The following is a 15295-nucleotide window of genomic DNA, read 5'->3' on the forward strand; positions in this document are numbered from 1 at the left end:
CATTTCGGTTGGAAAAGCCCTTTGAGATCGTCAAGTCCAACCATCAGCCCAGGGCTACCGAGCCCATGGCTAAACCACATCCCCCAGCACCACATCCACACCGTTTTTAAACACCTCCATGGATGGCCATTCCACCACCTCCCTGAGCAGCCTGTTCCAGTGCTTGACCACCCTTTCTGAGAAAAAATTTTTCCCCATACCCAATCTAAGCCTCCCCTGGCACAAGTTGAGGCCGTTCCCTCCTGTCCTGTTGCTTGCCTCCTGGCAGAAGGGCCCGTCCCCACCAGCGCAGCCGGGGCAGCTGGCCTCCACGCTCCAGTCAGCCCTGCTCACCCCATTCCGATGTCAGCACTCAGCTTTGGTCTCGCATACGGTGTATTCACAATTTTGCTTAATAGAAGGAAAACTGATGAAGCTGTCGGTGAGGAGTGGGCGCCAGCGTTATACCGGCAACGGGCCGAGCCTGGGCTTTCCTGAAGGAGCACACGGGTCCGGGCCCAGGCAGGGCCCGGCAGCACAGGTACAGCAAATGTAAAATTAGAGCTAAAACCAGCGTAAAGCAAATAACGATTCACACTACCAGAAGACAAACGCTAAGGGCTTCAAAGCAAGAACAGGCTTCAAGACAGAAGTAATATGTTCTGCTACCAAAAAAAAAACCAAACGGGTACACCTATGCAAGGTCTTTTAGACTGGAAAACTTTTGTTGTTGTTTTCAATTATATCTGTGCTGAGAAAAAAAGACTATCACTACCCGCAGAGTTGTCTCTTTTTGTTAGGCCACATGGCTATGACAAAACTACACTAGAGACCTCAGGGACACACAGACACAAGACCGCAAAGCATTTAACATGCACGACGTGCTGTAAAGGCACTGACAACTTGACAAAGTAATTCACCACGGCTGCCGTTACAGGCTGCGAATTCACACATCACATCCCCCTTCCTCCCGGGCCTGAGGCAGGCAGGCAGGCACGTTTCATCTTTAGCCTCAGAAAGGCGCGGAAGGGGAAGGAGAGCCCTTTGCCCTCCACTCAGGGTCACTGACCCATCTCTATCATAAATAGCCAAGGTACACCTAAGCCTTTTCATAGAATGATTAAAACTAGTGAAAAAATGCTGCTCTACACTCTAGGAGTGTTATAATAATGGCAAAATACTGATTTGAAAGCCAGCTATTTTTAAAATTAGAAGTGCTTAAGCATTGCCTAAGACCTAAGCAAGCAGGCTTTAACAGCTTAGAGCACTCGTGTGTATGACAGCAAACCATTTCCCCTGCGCCAGATTCCCTGGATTACACTCAGAAACAGTTAATGCACCTAGCTGAACGACAGCTGAACGCCCACAAATAACTCATCCAGAAGAACCGATAACTTACCTGTCCCATGATACTATGTTCAAAGTTAACAACTGCTCTCAGGAAAACAAACCATCAACAAGTACAGGTTAAACTGACCTCTTTAATGACCACTGTTAATGGCAAACATACTAGCATTTGGTCTCCGCTTTTACCTTTACACAAATGTTCTTTTTTCATAAAAGTACAAAGAGATTTATCAATAGAATTGGAGGTTGCAATTTTGATCCTACAAAATTATGATTATTTCTTTTAGCATAAAAATAAGAGTAATTCCATTTAAGTCCAAATTTAAGATGTGACATCAGTGTCCAGTTTTCACAGCCAGCAACATTGTGAGATATATTGTAACTGGTTTTTCATGTATATGTACAAATAAAAATGCTACAAAAAAGTACTACATGAATACCAAGAAGTCAAAAGTATATCTTCTATTAAGGAAAATTAGGTTTTTTTACTTGGACATCATCAACATGGGTGAAAAGTGGTCACAAGCCCTTAAGCAATATTTAATGCAGTTGATATTTTTATGATCCCACCTGTTTTCCAACTAAAAAGAAATACCATGAAATAAATATATTAACTTTTTTTGTATCACCTAGGTGGAAATGTTAAATAAGCTTAAACTCAGAATAATTTTTTTAAAAATTGACTTATAAAACCAGTTCACGATGATCAAAGTACAAGTGAGTAAGACTACATTTAGCAAAGCAAACATTTAAAACTGGCAAGTATTTTTAACTCAAAATGTCATTAAATGCACAATATGTTATTTCCTAAAAGTGAAAGTTATCAGTATAAAAAGAAACAGAAAATACAGGGTTTTTTGTAACTAGTAAAACCTCTGTCTATAAGAGTATTTTGCTGTGAAAAACTTACATCTCTGAAATACACACATACATTTCTGGAACTGTATTGCCCAACGGGTATAGCCATGAGGATAAATATGAAAGACAAATAAACTTTCACTACAGAGAGATTATTACCAGCTTAGAAGACTGAAATAGAAACATTTTTACTATAATTTTTTACCAATGTTATTTACATTTGTTTCTTGTAATTCTGTTGTGAAATCCCCACTTATTTATGAGACTAAGCAGAGGATCTGCAGAAATGATTGCTTCTGGACCAGAAGAGGGAGCTCACGTTAATTTTTTTATTTATTAAATTAAAGCAGTATGTAAGAGCATAGAATTTAAAGGTAAAGTACTTTTAAAACATTCATTAGACACTTTGATATATTATGCATTTAAATTAAAGTAACAGATTATAACCTCTCTGACTGGCATCTGTAGTAATGGCAGTACAGGTCAGAGTTAAGGTAAATGGCCTCTTTCAATCTTTGAATTTGGGCAACTGACCCATCTCTTTCTCACTGGGATTCCAGCCGTCTCCATCAGCCGCTGTATGACCTGCATGCACTCCCAAGAACTCTCCTACCCTCTCACAGCTGATACCTAAACAAAAAAGCGTATTGCCCTGCACCACACGCTTTCAGCCTTACCTCTTCTGCCAAGCTGGCACATAGAAGCATTCTTCCTGATGGGAATGAAGAGCTTTGTAAGCTTCTCCCAACTCTTGCTATAAAGACTCAGTACACACATACCGCCTGAAAAGTCTTCAATCCAAGAGATGCCTTCAAGCATTTTTAAGGACAAACTGCCTTACACCTCTCTGTTTTCAAAGGGCACTCACAAAGCCAGCTCAGGCTCTGCTTTTGCCTCCTAAACTGCAGCCTCTGCCAGCTATTCTGCACCAAGTTCTTGCTCTTTGCAGACTTAAACCACCACACAAAGTTACCAAATTTTAAATTTCCCTGTCCACTACCTTTAATACAACATTATGCTACCACAGCTGTGAATACAGACAAAGAATACAAAAGCACATTTCCCTTCTTGAGGGACTCTATGTTGGATTAGACATGATGAAAGAGAATCTCTTGGATAAATAAGTTTGTATTACACACTACTATATAATTATTTGTTTACATGCAATAAATACCATATCCATTTCCACTTAATGTTTTCAGAAATTTAGTGTAATAGAATCATTGTTATGTACAGTATCAACAAACGGAATCGGGAGAATAGTACCGCTAGAGAAATCTGGGATAGAGTACACAAGCAGCATGCCTTCAAAGTAGCTAGTGAGGAGCTATGTGTGGAAATGGGGTTTACAAGCGTACAAAATATCACATGTAAAAACATTTATACAATAGCAAGAAGAGAGCCTAGAGAAGCATGAAAGAAGAAGGGTATGTTTGAATTTTATGTAAAGGCAGTGAAACCAACAGACAGAAAAAGAAAAGATTTAAAGTAAAGACTAAAATGTCAGTATTAACAGAACAAATCCCACCAAGCAAAAATCCATTAACGAGTTCTAAGGACAAATAATAAAAGTCTAAGAATAAGATATATTTTTCTTCACCCTTATACAATGTAATACTTAAATACATGGTTATTCTCTCAGATCTTAAATAAGAGTTCTGTAAATCTCTAAATATGATTTTCTGTTCTCAAGGGAGTATCTGTTAACAATTCTGGAGATTAGAAACACACCGATTAAAGCATCAATTTTATTAGAAGATAACTAAAAAATAAAAAATAATAATTTCAGCAATAGAACAAAACAACAGAATAAAGAAATGCCGAAATACAAGTATGTAGGTAGGCACAGTGAAAAATACTTTCAATACAAGGATTAACACGGTGCCATATAATAAATGTTTATTTATTAATCTCATGGCTTCTTTGATGGCCCGGGACTTTTCCGTTTAGCAGCCTTCTCCTTTTTCAGCTGTAACAAAGAAAGACACCAACAATGGTTCAAACATTAATTTGCAAGTCAGCTACCAATGTGATATTAAATCTCTACATCCAGTCACAAATTTTCCAGAGTAATACATGCAGTGGGGAGAGCTACAGATTATTACCAGCCCAACCTAGCGTTGCTTACTTTTGCATCATAGGGCATAGGAGTGCTTCCAGAACCCTACAGCTCCTCCCCTATTCAAACCAGGGTTGCCTTTATCTCTGATAATGGCAATCTAGGTATCTATGTATCCCTCAAGGCCAACACGCCTCACAAATGGTCATGGGTTTATCTTTATGTCAATTGAAGGTAAAGAACTTTTATTACAGACATGTAACAGACATAGACTAACCAGCATGCACAAAATCACATAGGGAGTTTGTTGCTGAGGTAGATGCTAAACAGCCATCTCAGTGTCTTCCCCTCATACAATTTTTTTCTACAAAGTAGGCTCTTACAGCATGGTATGATTTACCAACACATATACATTTAACTCTGCCATTTTGTAGTAAGACTATTAATCCAAACAAATATATCTGTTGGTTGTAGAAGCAACAGTTGTTCTCAAGTATTGTTACATCAGTGAATGAAATTCTATTTAGAGCAATTATATAAAAAGGATGCACAGACTTTTGCATCTCATCTAACGTAAGAGATCATGTTGCTACCAACAATGCAAGGGAAAATAAAATAGTATTTTTAACATGCTTTTTTTCCCCCATAAAATAGTGTCAGAAGGAAGCAAGGTCCCAGTCCTGATTTGGATGTCTACAAATGAACTCTCTGCTAAGCAATCCTGTTGTTGGTCTACACAAGAACTCATTTTCAAACATTTTTCCATATGGGCAGGCTTGACGTTTTTATCTGACATTCCTACTACCTTTTGCAAAGAAATCAAAATCTTGGGGGAAAAATGAAATGCAGCAATTTGGATTTGAAAGTAACATATTTTCTCTTACAAACTGATACTACATTTGTAACATCCTACCATATTTTGTGATAGTTTCCAAAATAAAGAATTTAAAATTTCATAAAGCTAGAACAGCTTTCTCATTAACAAACACCTGGTTGCAAGCAGCAAATATAACAGCAGTTAAGATTTTAGAATTTAATTATGCAACATTGCCTTACAAAAGAATTCATAAACAGTCACGACATACTTCCAGCCAGGATGGTGGAACTAAGAAGCTAATGCAGTGAAAGAATAGGTATTTAAACATCTAAGTAACCTACACCACAGGGCATTTAAATTTAAGATAGTCAGTGGGGTGGAGGAGGCACCTGTAAGGGGGTGATTCAGATCATCTAAGACAGACACACCAGATTTAGCCCAACTACTCAGACACTCATAAGGAAAAGAACATAATAAAAGTTTTATAAACAAGGTAGCAAACAAACATTCCTAAATGTCACAGGAGACCTTCTGTGAATCTTCTTGTTTCTTTTTCTCACATGTAAAATATTTTGGTTTTTTGTAATCGTGAGTTACTTCAATAAAAATCTGCCCAGTTAAGGTAAATACCATCCCAGACATGACTGACCTCTGAAGTCCTGTGATAGCTCATAACTGTATTTCAAACTTTAAGAAGCTAGTGATTTTTCAGACAGAAATTATACAATGCATTTATATGCCATTTAAATCATACATGTATCTTTTTTAGACATCCTCTTGTGAAAATATATTTGAATTAAGATAAATGTAGTAACTTGCCTGTTCTTGATAACGTTTTTCAAAGTAAGCCATGTCATCATCTTCTGAACGCTTTCCATGAGAAACTTGCCTTGTGGCACTAGAATCACCTGGCGGGGGGGGGGGGGGGGAAACACCACCAAACTTTTTTCGTTAATGATACTTGCTACTCCATTACTTATGTTTTACATTTGGCAAAACACATCTAAAATGAGAACCCACCTTTACAGGCAAGTAACAAAGCCCAGCAATTGGGATCAAAGAGTAACCTCCTCAGTCCAGGCTAGCAGCTATTATAAATAGTCTTGGAGGAGTTCAACAGTTATATTAATTCCTAAATTCTTACAACTAAATAAGGGGCATAAAATAAGCATAACTGATCCATAATTCCATGCAGAAAAGACTTTCTGACAGAAAGCAGTTTCACAGGATTGTGCTGACCATGTACAATCCATTCAGATATGATGAGCTTCTAGTAGGAATTGAAAATTTAAAAAACTAATCCAATGAGTGACACCATTAATGAGGACGATACCAAATGCTAGAAAAAGTTAAAAAGCACATCATGAGCAAAACCAACAAGCAGTAACAAAACAGTTATTCTAAGCACTTCAAGTACATGAATGTTGTACTAACTTTTCACATAACAGGGCTTCAATACTAATTTTAACCTTGATTTTAGCCCTAGGCATGCTTCAACTCATAAACAAAGCTGATTAATTTTATATTAAATACTTTTTGTATATACTTTTTGTATTATACTACTAATATAGCACCTGCTATCTGTGAGGTGGTTTGAGCAGAACTAGAAGGTCCCTGAAATGCTTTTAGAAATGGATGATCCATGCTGGTAACGGGGGATTCTAAAAGTTCAGCAGAAGGAGCCCCTGTGAGAAAAGAAGTTGAATGAAAACAAAAAAATAACTTCACAAGATGTATTAAGAATATACATGATGAAGTCAAAACAAGGCTACAGGTTCATATCCACAACACTCAGCGCAGACCCCAGAAACTTGAGCTAATAAAAGTGTTAGAGAGGATGGCTTCAAAAGAAATTAAAAGCTTTGTTTCTTTAATTGCTACAGCTATGATATAGTTTCTAAACTTCAGACAAATCCAGGAAACCAGCCCAGAATTTAAAAAAGAAATAATGAGTACATGGCAATAATAAATAAAACAGTATTTCAGGACAAAGTGTGTCCATTACTAAACAACACAAAATCACAGAGCAGCAGAGGCATCAAGGCCAACTAACATGCCTGTCAAAAATTCTACAAATTACCTCCTTTTTTTTTTTTTTTATGCTGAACAGCTACTAACCTTTGAGTTTGGGGGAAAAAAAATGCTCTGTGTAACACAGAAATACCTGGGCAGTATTAGGCTGAAGGATTAACATAAATATAACATGGAAGTATTAAGAGAAAAAAACCCAGAAGTTACAGAGTTCTTTCTAAAAGATATGCTCCAATTCAACCAGAAGCTACTGGGCTGAACACCAGAATTGTTGACAAAGAGTTTTAGTATCAATTCACTGCAGGATGTTGGACAAGATGGTCAGAGTGATCTCTCTGCACCTAAGGACTGCTGGAGGGGGAATCTGTCTTAAGTCCTACCTACTGCTATTGATCCAGCTCGCTTTTGAACTTCGAAAATCTGTGCTGAATTACTACTTTTCAAAACTACTTAGTTGGAGAATTAAAATTTCACCTCAGGTCAGCTGCACTTACCTATTCCACTGTCATCAAGTCTCAGGTAGCCTTCTGCTAGTGAACTAAAACCAGTCAGTCCTCCCACAGCAGCATAAGGCACATCCTGCCCCACGGGCCTTCCTTGGGCTAAGCGCTCTTGTTTAGTTTCCACGACTGTTTCATGAGCATATGTTGGCTGACCACATGCACAGGTAAAGCAACTATGAAAGCCCGAACACTTGGAACCTAATTAACAAATAAATAACATTAATGAGTGAGATGATAATGGAATTTAGAATCATATAGGTTGGAAAAGACCTTTGAGATCATCAGGTCCAACCATTAACCCAGGACTGTCAAGTCCGTCACTAAACTATGTCCCTAAGCAAAATTTATACCTCATTGCAGACAAAACAGTGCTTCCCTAAACTGATCTTCTCAAAATCTCAAGTTCCTTCACTGCAAAAGCATCCAGCTGTATGAAAATGCTGTATAAAACATGAGAAAGGATGAATGTGGGGGTTAGATCATAGGGGTTGCCCAGTCTCAGGGTCTCATTAAGTCACATTTTGAGAACCTCCAAGAATGGAGATTCCACCTCTCTGAGCAGCCTGGACCAATGTTGGTCCTCTCTTAGAACAGACATTTCTTTCCTAGTATCTAATTGGATTTCCTATGTTGCAACTTGTGTCCACTGCCATTAGTAATGCCCTCCTCTATCTCTCCCCTAATAAAAAAGAAAAATAAAAACCCCGTATCTATTACTGGGTAACGAAGGCAACCTGCCAGCATTTTGGCAGTATTACTTCCAAAGGCGTGCAGCACATGTCAACGCTGCATGGCCAGAAAACTTCAAATCACAATTTATGGTACAAATAACAATTTAAATGTCTTTTACAAGTAGCAAAATTATCTTGGTAGTAAATAGAGGCTGCAGCAACAGCAAAATGGGTTCTACATAAGAGTACCATTAGAGCGACTTTCAGGGTTTTTTTTAAGCTTACATAGCCACAAGATGTAATTCAAATAGTTATACAAATGGCATGTGGCATTCAGAAACACAGAGAGGTGATGTATCTTCCCTAGCTACAGCCAAGACTCTCATCAAAGCCCTGCTGGAGCAATGATGTGGACAAATAATTGAGGAATTGATTTTGCAAAATGTTTCATTACACAAATTACTCTGCTTCCAACTCCCAGTTACAGTCCATTTTGCAGAGCCCCAAGAAAGATTTTTTTTAAGTCTTGTGTAATATGTTCAAGGATTGTGTTCTTGGAAATGTTAAAGGCTTTTTCATATAATTTTGGGCACTTCATAATAACAAAGCTCTTACTCTGTCTTTAGATACAGAATAAAGTATATAGAATATATAAAGTGCAACAGCAGTATTTTTTCAATTATAATTTATCTATCACATTACATTTATACAGCACTGGGCTAGACTAATAAGAGTACACTAAAACAACACAAGTTCAAAATAGAAGTCTCGGTACTTCTCTGTGTAATCTGTAAAGCCCTCAGAAGTGTCTGTATTTTTGAGGAACACTAGAAAAAGTGCATAATGTAAATGGTTATTAAAAACACTCTGTTCTCAGGATTCAGTCTGAATTGCCCAATTGCACATTTAAGAATTCCACACTACTTTGAGCAAATCCTTGAAAAGCTGTCATATAAATATTTCATGTTTTATTCTGTGGGATATGATTCTCATCCAGCAAAAGCTGTTTATGGTTTTTCCTACACAAATTAGACAAACTTCACAAAAGAAATTCACTAAACTCTATGAAGAGCCACCTCCAGGTACGAAACTGTAGAAAAAAAAAAATCTTGTTTATGTAATTTGAGGTTGCAAGCTATAACATCTTTATGCACTTTTTTTTATCCTCTATGGTTAATAATTACCGCTGTTCCATTACAATAAACTCGAACAACTGAAGCAAAAAGCTTCCTCTTAATGCCTTCTCAAACCTTTTACTTGCAACTCCATTCCATTTGCATTTCTTGACTCACACTCTGTATGCCTGGCAACTGCTTTGTTAGCCTGCTAACAATAGTACTATCTGGGAACAGAGCGCTAATTCCTATTGAGTCCAGAAAAAGATATAAAAATACATTAACGTTATATTCAACTGGGCAATAGAGGAATGAAGATCAACACCTCTCTCTCTCAAACTACCAATTTCATGTAGAAAAGTCACGTGCATGCAGCACTGGAAGGGACAAACTGCACATGGGGTGCTCCCATACTGCCTGACTTCAGGCTGCTGTCTCCATATGCACCTAACCAAATAATTCAAAAACTAACGCTCCTTCACAGGACTTGGGGAAGCTAAGGATGTCGTTTTAAACCCTCCTGTGCAAAAGGCAATGTCTTCCTTCCCATTTCCCACCCTTCCGCAAGGACCAAAATACGCATTAGTGATAAGTGTAGCACATACCTAATACTTTGGGGAGAATACAGATCCCTAACATGCTGGTCCTGTGAAGTTTCCTAGCAAAGAATGCTGCGAGCACATCAGTAACTTACAGGAGTTACATGAAAATCCACGTGCTGCACTGTGCTGATCAGCAAAATGTTTACATCTACAACGGATGGGCTGTGTGCCATTTAGAGGGACATAGTGATAGGACTGGCACAGGCAACGGCTCACTCTACAAGGCACACAAATAGGACGGTCTTTGGGAATCACTTCATAGTCCGTTCTGTGTTGTTTGTACCTAGAACAGGCAAAAACAGTAACTCTTATAACCTTGCTAGTATTTATCAGAAAACTGAAAGTCTTATAATTTATCTTACAATTTCTGGTTTGTGTTATCTTATAATCATATTCATTACTGTTAATTGTTAATTTTCAATTAAATGCATAATATCAGGTGCCTTTACATCCGTTCATTACTAAATATCACAGATCCTTATGTTTCATTTTGACAGCACTATCAGAATCAATCTGATCTACTCAGAGGAACTCGTGGCTCAAAGCTGAATTTATTGAAGACTACAAAATCATTTTGGTCTCAAAAAATGTACTAAGATTTAGATTTAAGAACAGTTCTTATGATTTAAACCCTAATTTTCTCAGCCCTTAGACCTTAAATTAACTTCCTTATACCATTCTGTGATGTATCTGGAAACATTCTACATTTTCCTGATTTAAAAAAATATGACAGTGCAAAAAAAGAAAAGATGCCTACCGGTGAGTACAAAAGCACAGCGTCTCTGGCCCCACAAGCTTACAGTCCATGCCAGTTGGTGATCTCCAGCTCACATACAACCTGTTCTGTAACCGAACTGGTAATACTTTTCTTTTGTACTCCTCATATTCCTCAGGGGTAAAGAGCTTTCCTCCATCATCACCACCCACGATTCTGTAAACATGTAATAACATAATAAAAGAAACCCCCCCCAAAAAAAAAATGAGGACAATAAAAGTAGGTTTCTCGAGGTATTTTTTCAAATGTGTAACAACACTTCTGTTATAAATGCAGAAAAAGGTAATCTAATACTTCAAAATACTGTTCTAGTGATATACATTTAACAGATCTATACCTGATCTTTAGTGAAATTTTTTGAATAATGCTCTTTTCAAAAATCTGCTCTGACAGACTGAAAATCAAGTGTTGTAAGAGAGAAGGAAAAAATTAATAAAGCAAACTACCAAGCTCCTTTTCGTACAGCAGAAAAAGCAATGGGCATCAAGGGCTGTGTAACCAGCCAGCACTGCCGCAGACTCCTCGCATGACCTCTGGCAAGTCATTTCACCCATCTACACCGAACTGTACTGCAGACTTCTATCAAGTTACCTAACCTTAGCCTACCGTAAGATTATTTAACTGCAAATAGATAACCACACTGCCATCAAAGTAATAAACAATACAGCCAAGCTGTCTTCTAATTTGAAGAAGACTAAGCCAGATTCTGTACATAAAGCTGACCGCAGCTGTGCCCCACACCTCAGGCAGGCAGGTTTAAACTCAAGGTCATTGAATAGCCAGAACTCTGGAGCGGTGTCCAAATTCTGCATTTATGGAGACAACTGAAGACACTTAAGTAAAAATCTGTATGATACAATTTAGACTTAATTGCAGCACTTAACTATGCTGAAGGTCAGTTTATTAAAGTCTGTAAATATTTCAGTCGTTATTTGTTGGATGGACTAAAACATACCTCAGAAGCGCTTCTTTGTGAATTTGTAGGTTGCCAGTACCATACAGCACCAGAAAAACGTGTCAACAGTCACTGTCATTTGCACGTCAATCCAGCCGACGGCTGAACCAGTGCATAACTACATATGTAAGAAATACCACTGTGCCTACCTCTTGCGTTCTCCTCAAGGTTTTCCTAAGCTAAATTAGGACCCCATCTCAGTATAACAACCGAGTTCATGGTTATTTTTGCTCAGCTCTTCAGGAGGAGCAACAACAAGATTAGCAAAAACACACGGGAGTCTGAGGACACGCGTTTATACGCTGTAAAACTTGGTTTACGACGTGCAAAAGCCTGTGCTCCCTGGCAGAGCGGTACAGCTGACACGGCACCCCCCACGCCACACCAGGGACACGCTGCCAGGCCGGCAGGTACGCAGGCCCCGGCGGGCGAGGCGAGGCGAGCCCAGGCTTCCCCGGCAGGCAGCGCCTGGCAGCCGCCGCACACGGGCGAGGCGCGCAGGGCTGGTCCGGTCACCGGTCACCGCGGCTGCCCCGGGCGAGGCGAGGCGATGCCGCCGCCCCCCCCCCCCCCCCCCCCCCCCGAGGGCCGCTCGGGCACCGGGCGCAGGCCGGCAACGCGCTTCCGACTTCGCCAGTAAATGGCGGGGGTGGGTGCGTGGGGCACCACGAAGCCGCAGCAGATCCCGAAGAGGCGGCTCCGGGAGCGCGGGGTACGATCCCACCTCCTCGCCAGGGCGCGGGGAAGGGAACGGCCCCCGCCCCCCCTCCCCCCTCCGCGGCGACGGCGGGCGAGGCGCGGGGCTCCGCTCACCGCCGGTACTCCGCGTACTCCTCCAGGGCCGCAGCCTCCCCCCGCAGCCGCTCCATGCCCAGCCCCGCCGCCGGCAGGGCGCCTGAAGCGCCGTGCGGGGCCGGCGGGAGGCGGGAGGCGGGCGGGGCGGCTGCGCGCCCGCAGCGGCACGTAGCGCAGCGGCACAGCGGGGACGCGCCTGCGGAACGTGCCCGCAGCTGCGAGGCCGTGGCAGCACCGTGCGCGGCGGCCACGGCGACCGGTCACACACCCCCCACGGGGTGGCGGGCCCCCCCCCGGCACGGCACGGCACGGCCACCCCAAGCCCTCCCGCCTGCCCCCGCACCCGCGCTGACCCCAGCTGCTGCTGCTCCCGGCCCCCCCGAACCTCAGGCCAGCGCGGTTGCGGCGGGGAGCCGAGGGGCGGCTGTGGGCGCGTACCCCCTCCCTTGGCGCACGTCCATTACCAAACACATGCTGTGCCCAGTGCTGAAGACAAAAGGCGGCCAACCTGGGGAAACACTTGTAACCAAAGGTGGTTCTTCCACTGCACGTCCCAGTTCCTCTCCCTGTGCCGCAAACGATGCCACCGGGTTGGAACAGCTCCCCTGGCGTGGGTGCAGCTGTAGTAAAAAGACCACAGGCTGCTTTCTGACACTTGATATTGTATGAATTCACTTTAGGATAGAATAAGCCTTGTCGTTAAAATATAACGTATATAAAAATTATCCTAATGAAACTAGTAGTTGCACAACAAAAGCTGCTATGAAATCCTCTGTACAGCCCTGTGCCAAGGCTAAGAACTTATATTTACTCAAAGAATGGAGGTATAGTCATTAGGTCACGTAACCATAGTCTGAAAGAAATAATTAGTGAAATAACTGATGAAAGGAGTCTGTTTCTCTCTTTAACTTTCTCTAACAAGGGGCCTGTTTATAAGTTATCTAGAGGGAGCGACTACAAGAAACAAGAAGAAACAGATGGTCAACAAGGACATAAACTAGCTCAGACCCATAAGAACACTGCAAACTTGCAAGATCATCACATACCAGGCAAAAGGTGAAAAGTACACCATGAGGAAGACCTACGGCCTTCCTCCCAAAGACCCCTGCCCACAATTCTTGGAGGAATATGCGCAAGCGCAAAGGACTGATAAGCTAATTAACATACAAAGCGAGAGTAGGCGGGATTAGGTAATGAATATGTATATGTATTAACTGAATATTCGTTGTTTTATTGTATAAATATAAGATAATTCGTTACTTTAAACATGCACGTTAGGCAGAAGGATCCCTCGTGCATCCAGTGCTGCCAATAAAGGATACTCAGTCACTAAGAAATTTTGACTTCGTTCTTTAAATCATACTGCATTGTGTAAACAGTCTGCTTCCTCTCGATAAAAGCAAGGTGGTGGGTGACTGCACAGGTGAGCAAAAGCTGTAGTAGGTTTGTCTTAGCTTTGGGAAATCGGTATTTAAATCATGCTCTGCGTGCCAGCATAAGGTACAAGCCCTCAGACTGTCAAAGTGAGGCCCAAGAGAGCAGGATTTTTCATCAATAAAATGACGGGCACCTGTCAAAACAGGTACAGCAATTCAAGGAAATCTCTGGGTTGTTTTGCACTGGACAAGCCACTGGCAGCAAAGCAGAAGATGAAAAGAAGCGTCACAAGGGCCAAGGCAACATTCTCTCCTCCCAGAGAGATGAAACAACAGGGAGACTTGTGTGTTTCCAGCAGTATCTGAATAAGGTGATAGGGGCACATGGTCTGGGCATTTGTCCCATATGAGAAATTTCAGCAGTGCAGGCAGCACCACGATACAACACACATGTTGTGTCACACCGAGGTCTGAACACAAACAGGTTCCTCTTAAAGGCAGAAAAGATGGGAGCAAGCTGTCACTGCAGTCTATACATCTTCAAGGAAGCTGGTGGAGGAAAATAAAACCACACACAAAAAGTCAGGATTGTTTCTCCAGGGAAAAGAAAATTTCTCCTGTGACCAAAACTTCCAAAGAGAAGCAGATGGGGGAAAGGGGACCTTGAAAACAGGACAAGAAGCTCTGCAGGCAGGGACCTGGAACGTACTGAGGAACACACTACTGCACAGGAGCTGCACAAAACTGAAGATCTTTGAGATACTTTATCTGTGTGCACATTTCCCTGGTGCCAGAGATCCCTGCACTGCCAACAAAGTTGGGGGGGAGCTCTGGCAAGCTTTGTTCACACACAGCTCCCACATCATGGGTTGATATACCTCACCTGTGCAAGATCTTTGTTAAAAACAGTCCTCAGATACAGTTTGGGTTTGGAGAGCAGAGCCAGGTTTCTGAACAAGGCAGCTTTTGGCAAGGGCTGCCAATGTTAGTCTATACTGTACTTTAGTATCAGATTACCTGTGAACAGTCGGCGAGAAGGTATTGGGACTAGGGAAACCAAAAGTAATTTTTTGCGGGGGACCTGTCTTATGAATTACCTCACATCTTAAGAATTGAGGATTTATTCCTGGATTTGATCACAGCAAGTGTTTTCTGCAATAGAGACAGGGTTCGTCTTACTAGCACCCCAGCATCTGCTTAGATCCAAATTTGTGCTCATAGACTTGAGAACAGATAGAAAAGGTGAAAGACTTTGTAATTGAGCAATTGAGTTCTTAGCTAATAAAGGTATTTAAAGCACTCGCTGTTTTACTGTTACAGCATGAGTACTGGAATACATTTTAGGTTCAGAAAACCCTCTCCTGTCTCTCATCCCTTCTAAGAGATTGTTAATGGACATCCAAAATAAAATT

At 41.3% G+C, this 15295-nt stretch overlaps 2 protein-coding genes across 3 annotated transcripts in view; both read right to left on the bottom strand.

The window, feature by feature from the left end:
* Positions 1-2961, bottom strand: part of STK31 (serine/threonine kinase 31) — a 42617-nt gene extending 39656 nt beyond the window's left edge. Inside the window, 1 exon segment of the mRNA XM_040593585.1 lies at positions 2862-2961. Within this exon segment, the coding sequence (XP_040449519.1) occupies positions 2862-2961 (100 nt within the window).
* On the bottom strand, positions 2028-13173 carry FAM221A (family with sequence similarity 221 member A). Of its 2 annotated transcripts, none has more exons than XM_040593359.1 (7): positions 13016-13173; positions 10740-10913; positions 10075-10265; positions 7586-7792; positions 6635-6745; positions 5880-5968; positions 2028-4153 (listed from the first exon to the last, which is right to left on the bottom strand). In XM_040593359.1, exons 2-7 carry the CDS (start codon positions 10787-10789, stop codon positions 4097-4099), a joined length of 705 nt encoding a protein of 234 aa, XP_040449293.1. In that variant the 5' UTR covers positions 10790-10913; positions 13016-13173; the 3' UTR covers positions 2028-4096. The 2 variants fall into 2 exon arrangements, with proteins under 2 accessions (XP_040449293.1, XP_040449291.1); XM_040593357.1 differs by lacking the exon at positions 13016-13173 and adding an exon at positions 12526-12652.
* Positions 13174-15295: the final 2122 nt, after the last annotated feature.

This window comes from Falco naumanni, chromosome 4 (assembly GCF_017639655.2).
Source record: "Falco naumanni isolate bFalNau1 chromosome 4, bFalNau1.pat, whole genome shotgun sequence".
Classification (NCBI taxonomy): Eukaryota; Metazoa; Chordata; class Aves; order Falconiformes; family Falconidae; genus Falco; species Falco naumanni.

What these genes read in the sequence shown, in the direction of transcription:
- FAM221A (XM_040593357.1), bottom strand. Translation starts at nt 12,581, where the DNA reads ATGGAGCGGCTGCGGGGGGAGGCTGCGGCCCTGGAGGAGTACGCGGAG. An exon ending in GAGTACGCGGAGTACCGGCG is followed by an intron (nt 10,914 to 12,525) that starts GTGAGCGGAGCC and finishes ACATGTTTACAG; the next exon opens with AATCGTGGGTGGTGATGATG. An exon ending in CTGTGCTTTTGTACTCACCG is followed by an intron (nt 10,266 to 10,739) that starts GTAGGCATCTTT and finishes TGCCTGTTCTAG; the next exon opens with GTACAAACAACACAGAACGG.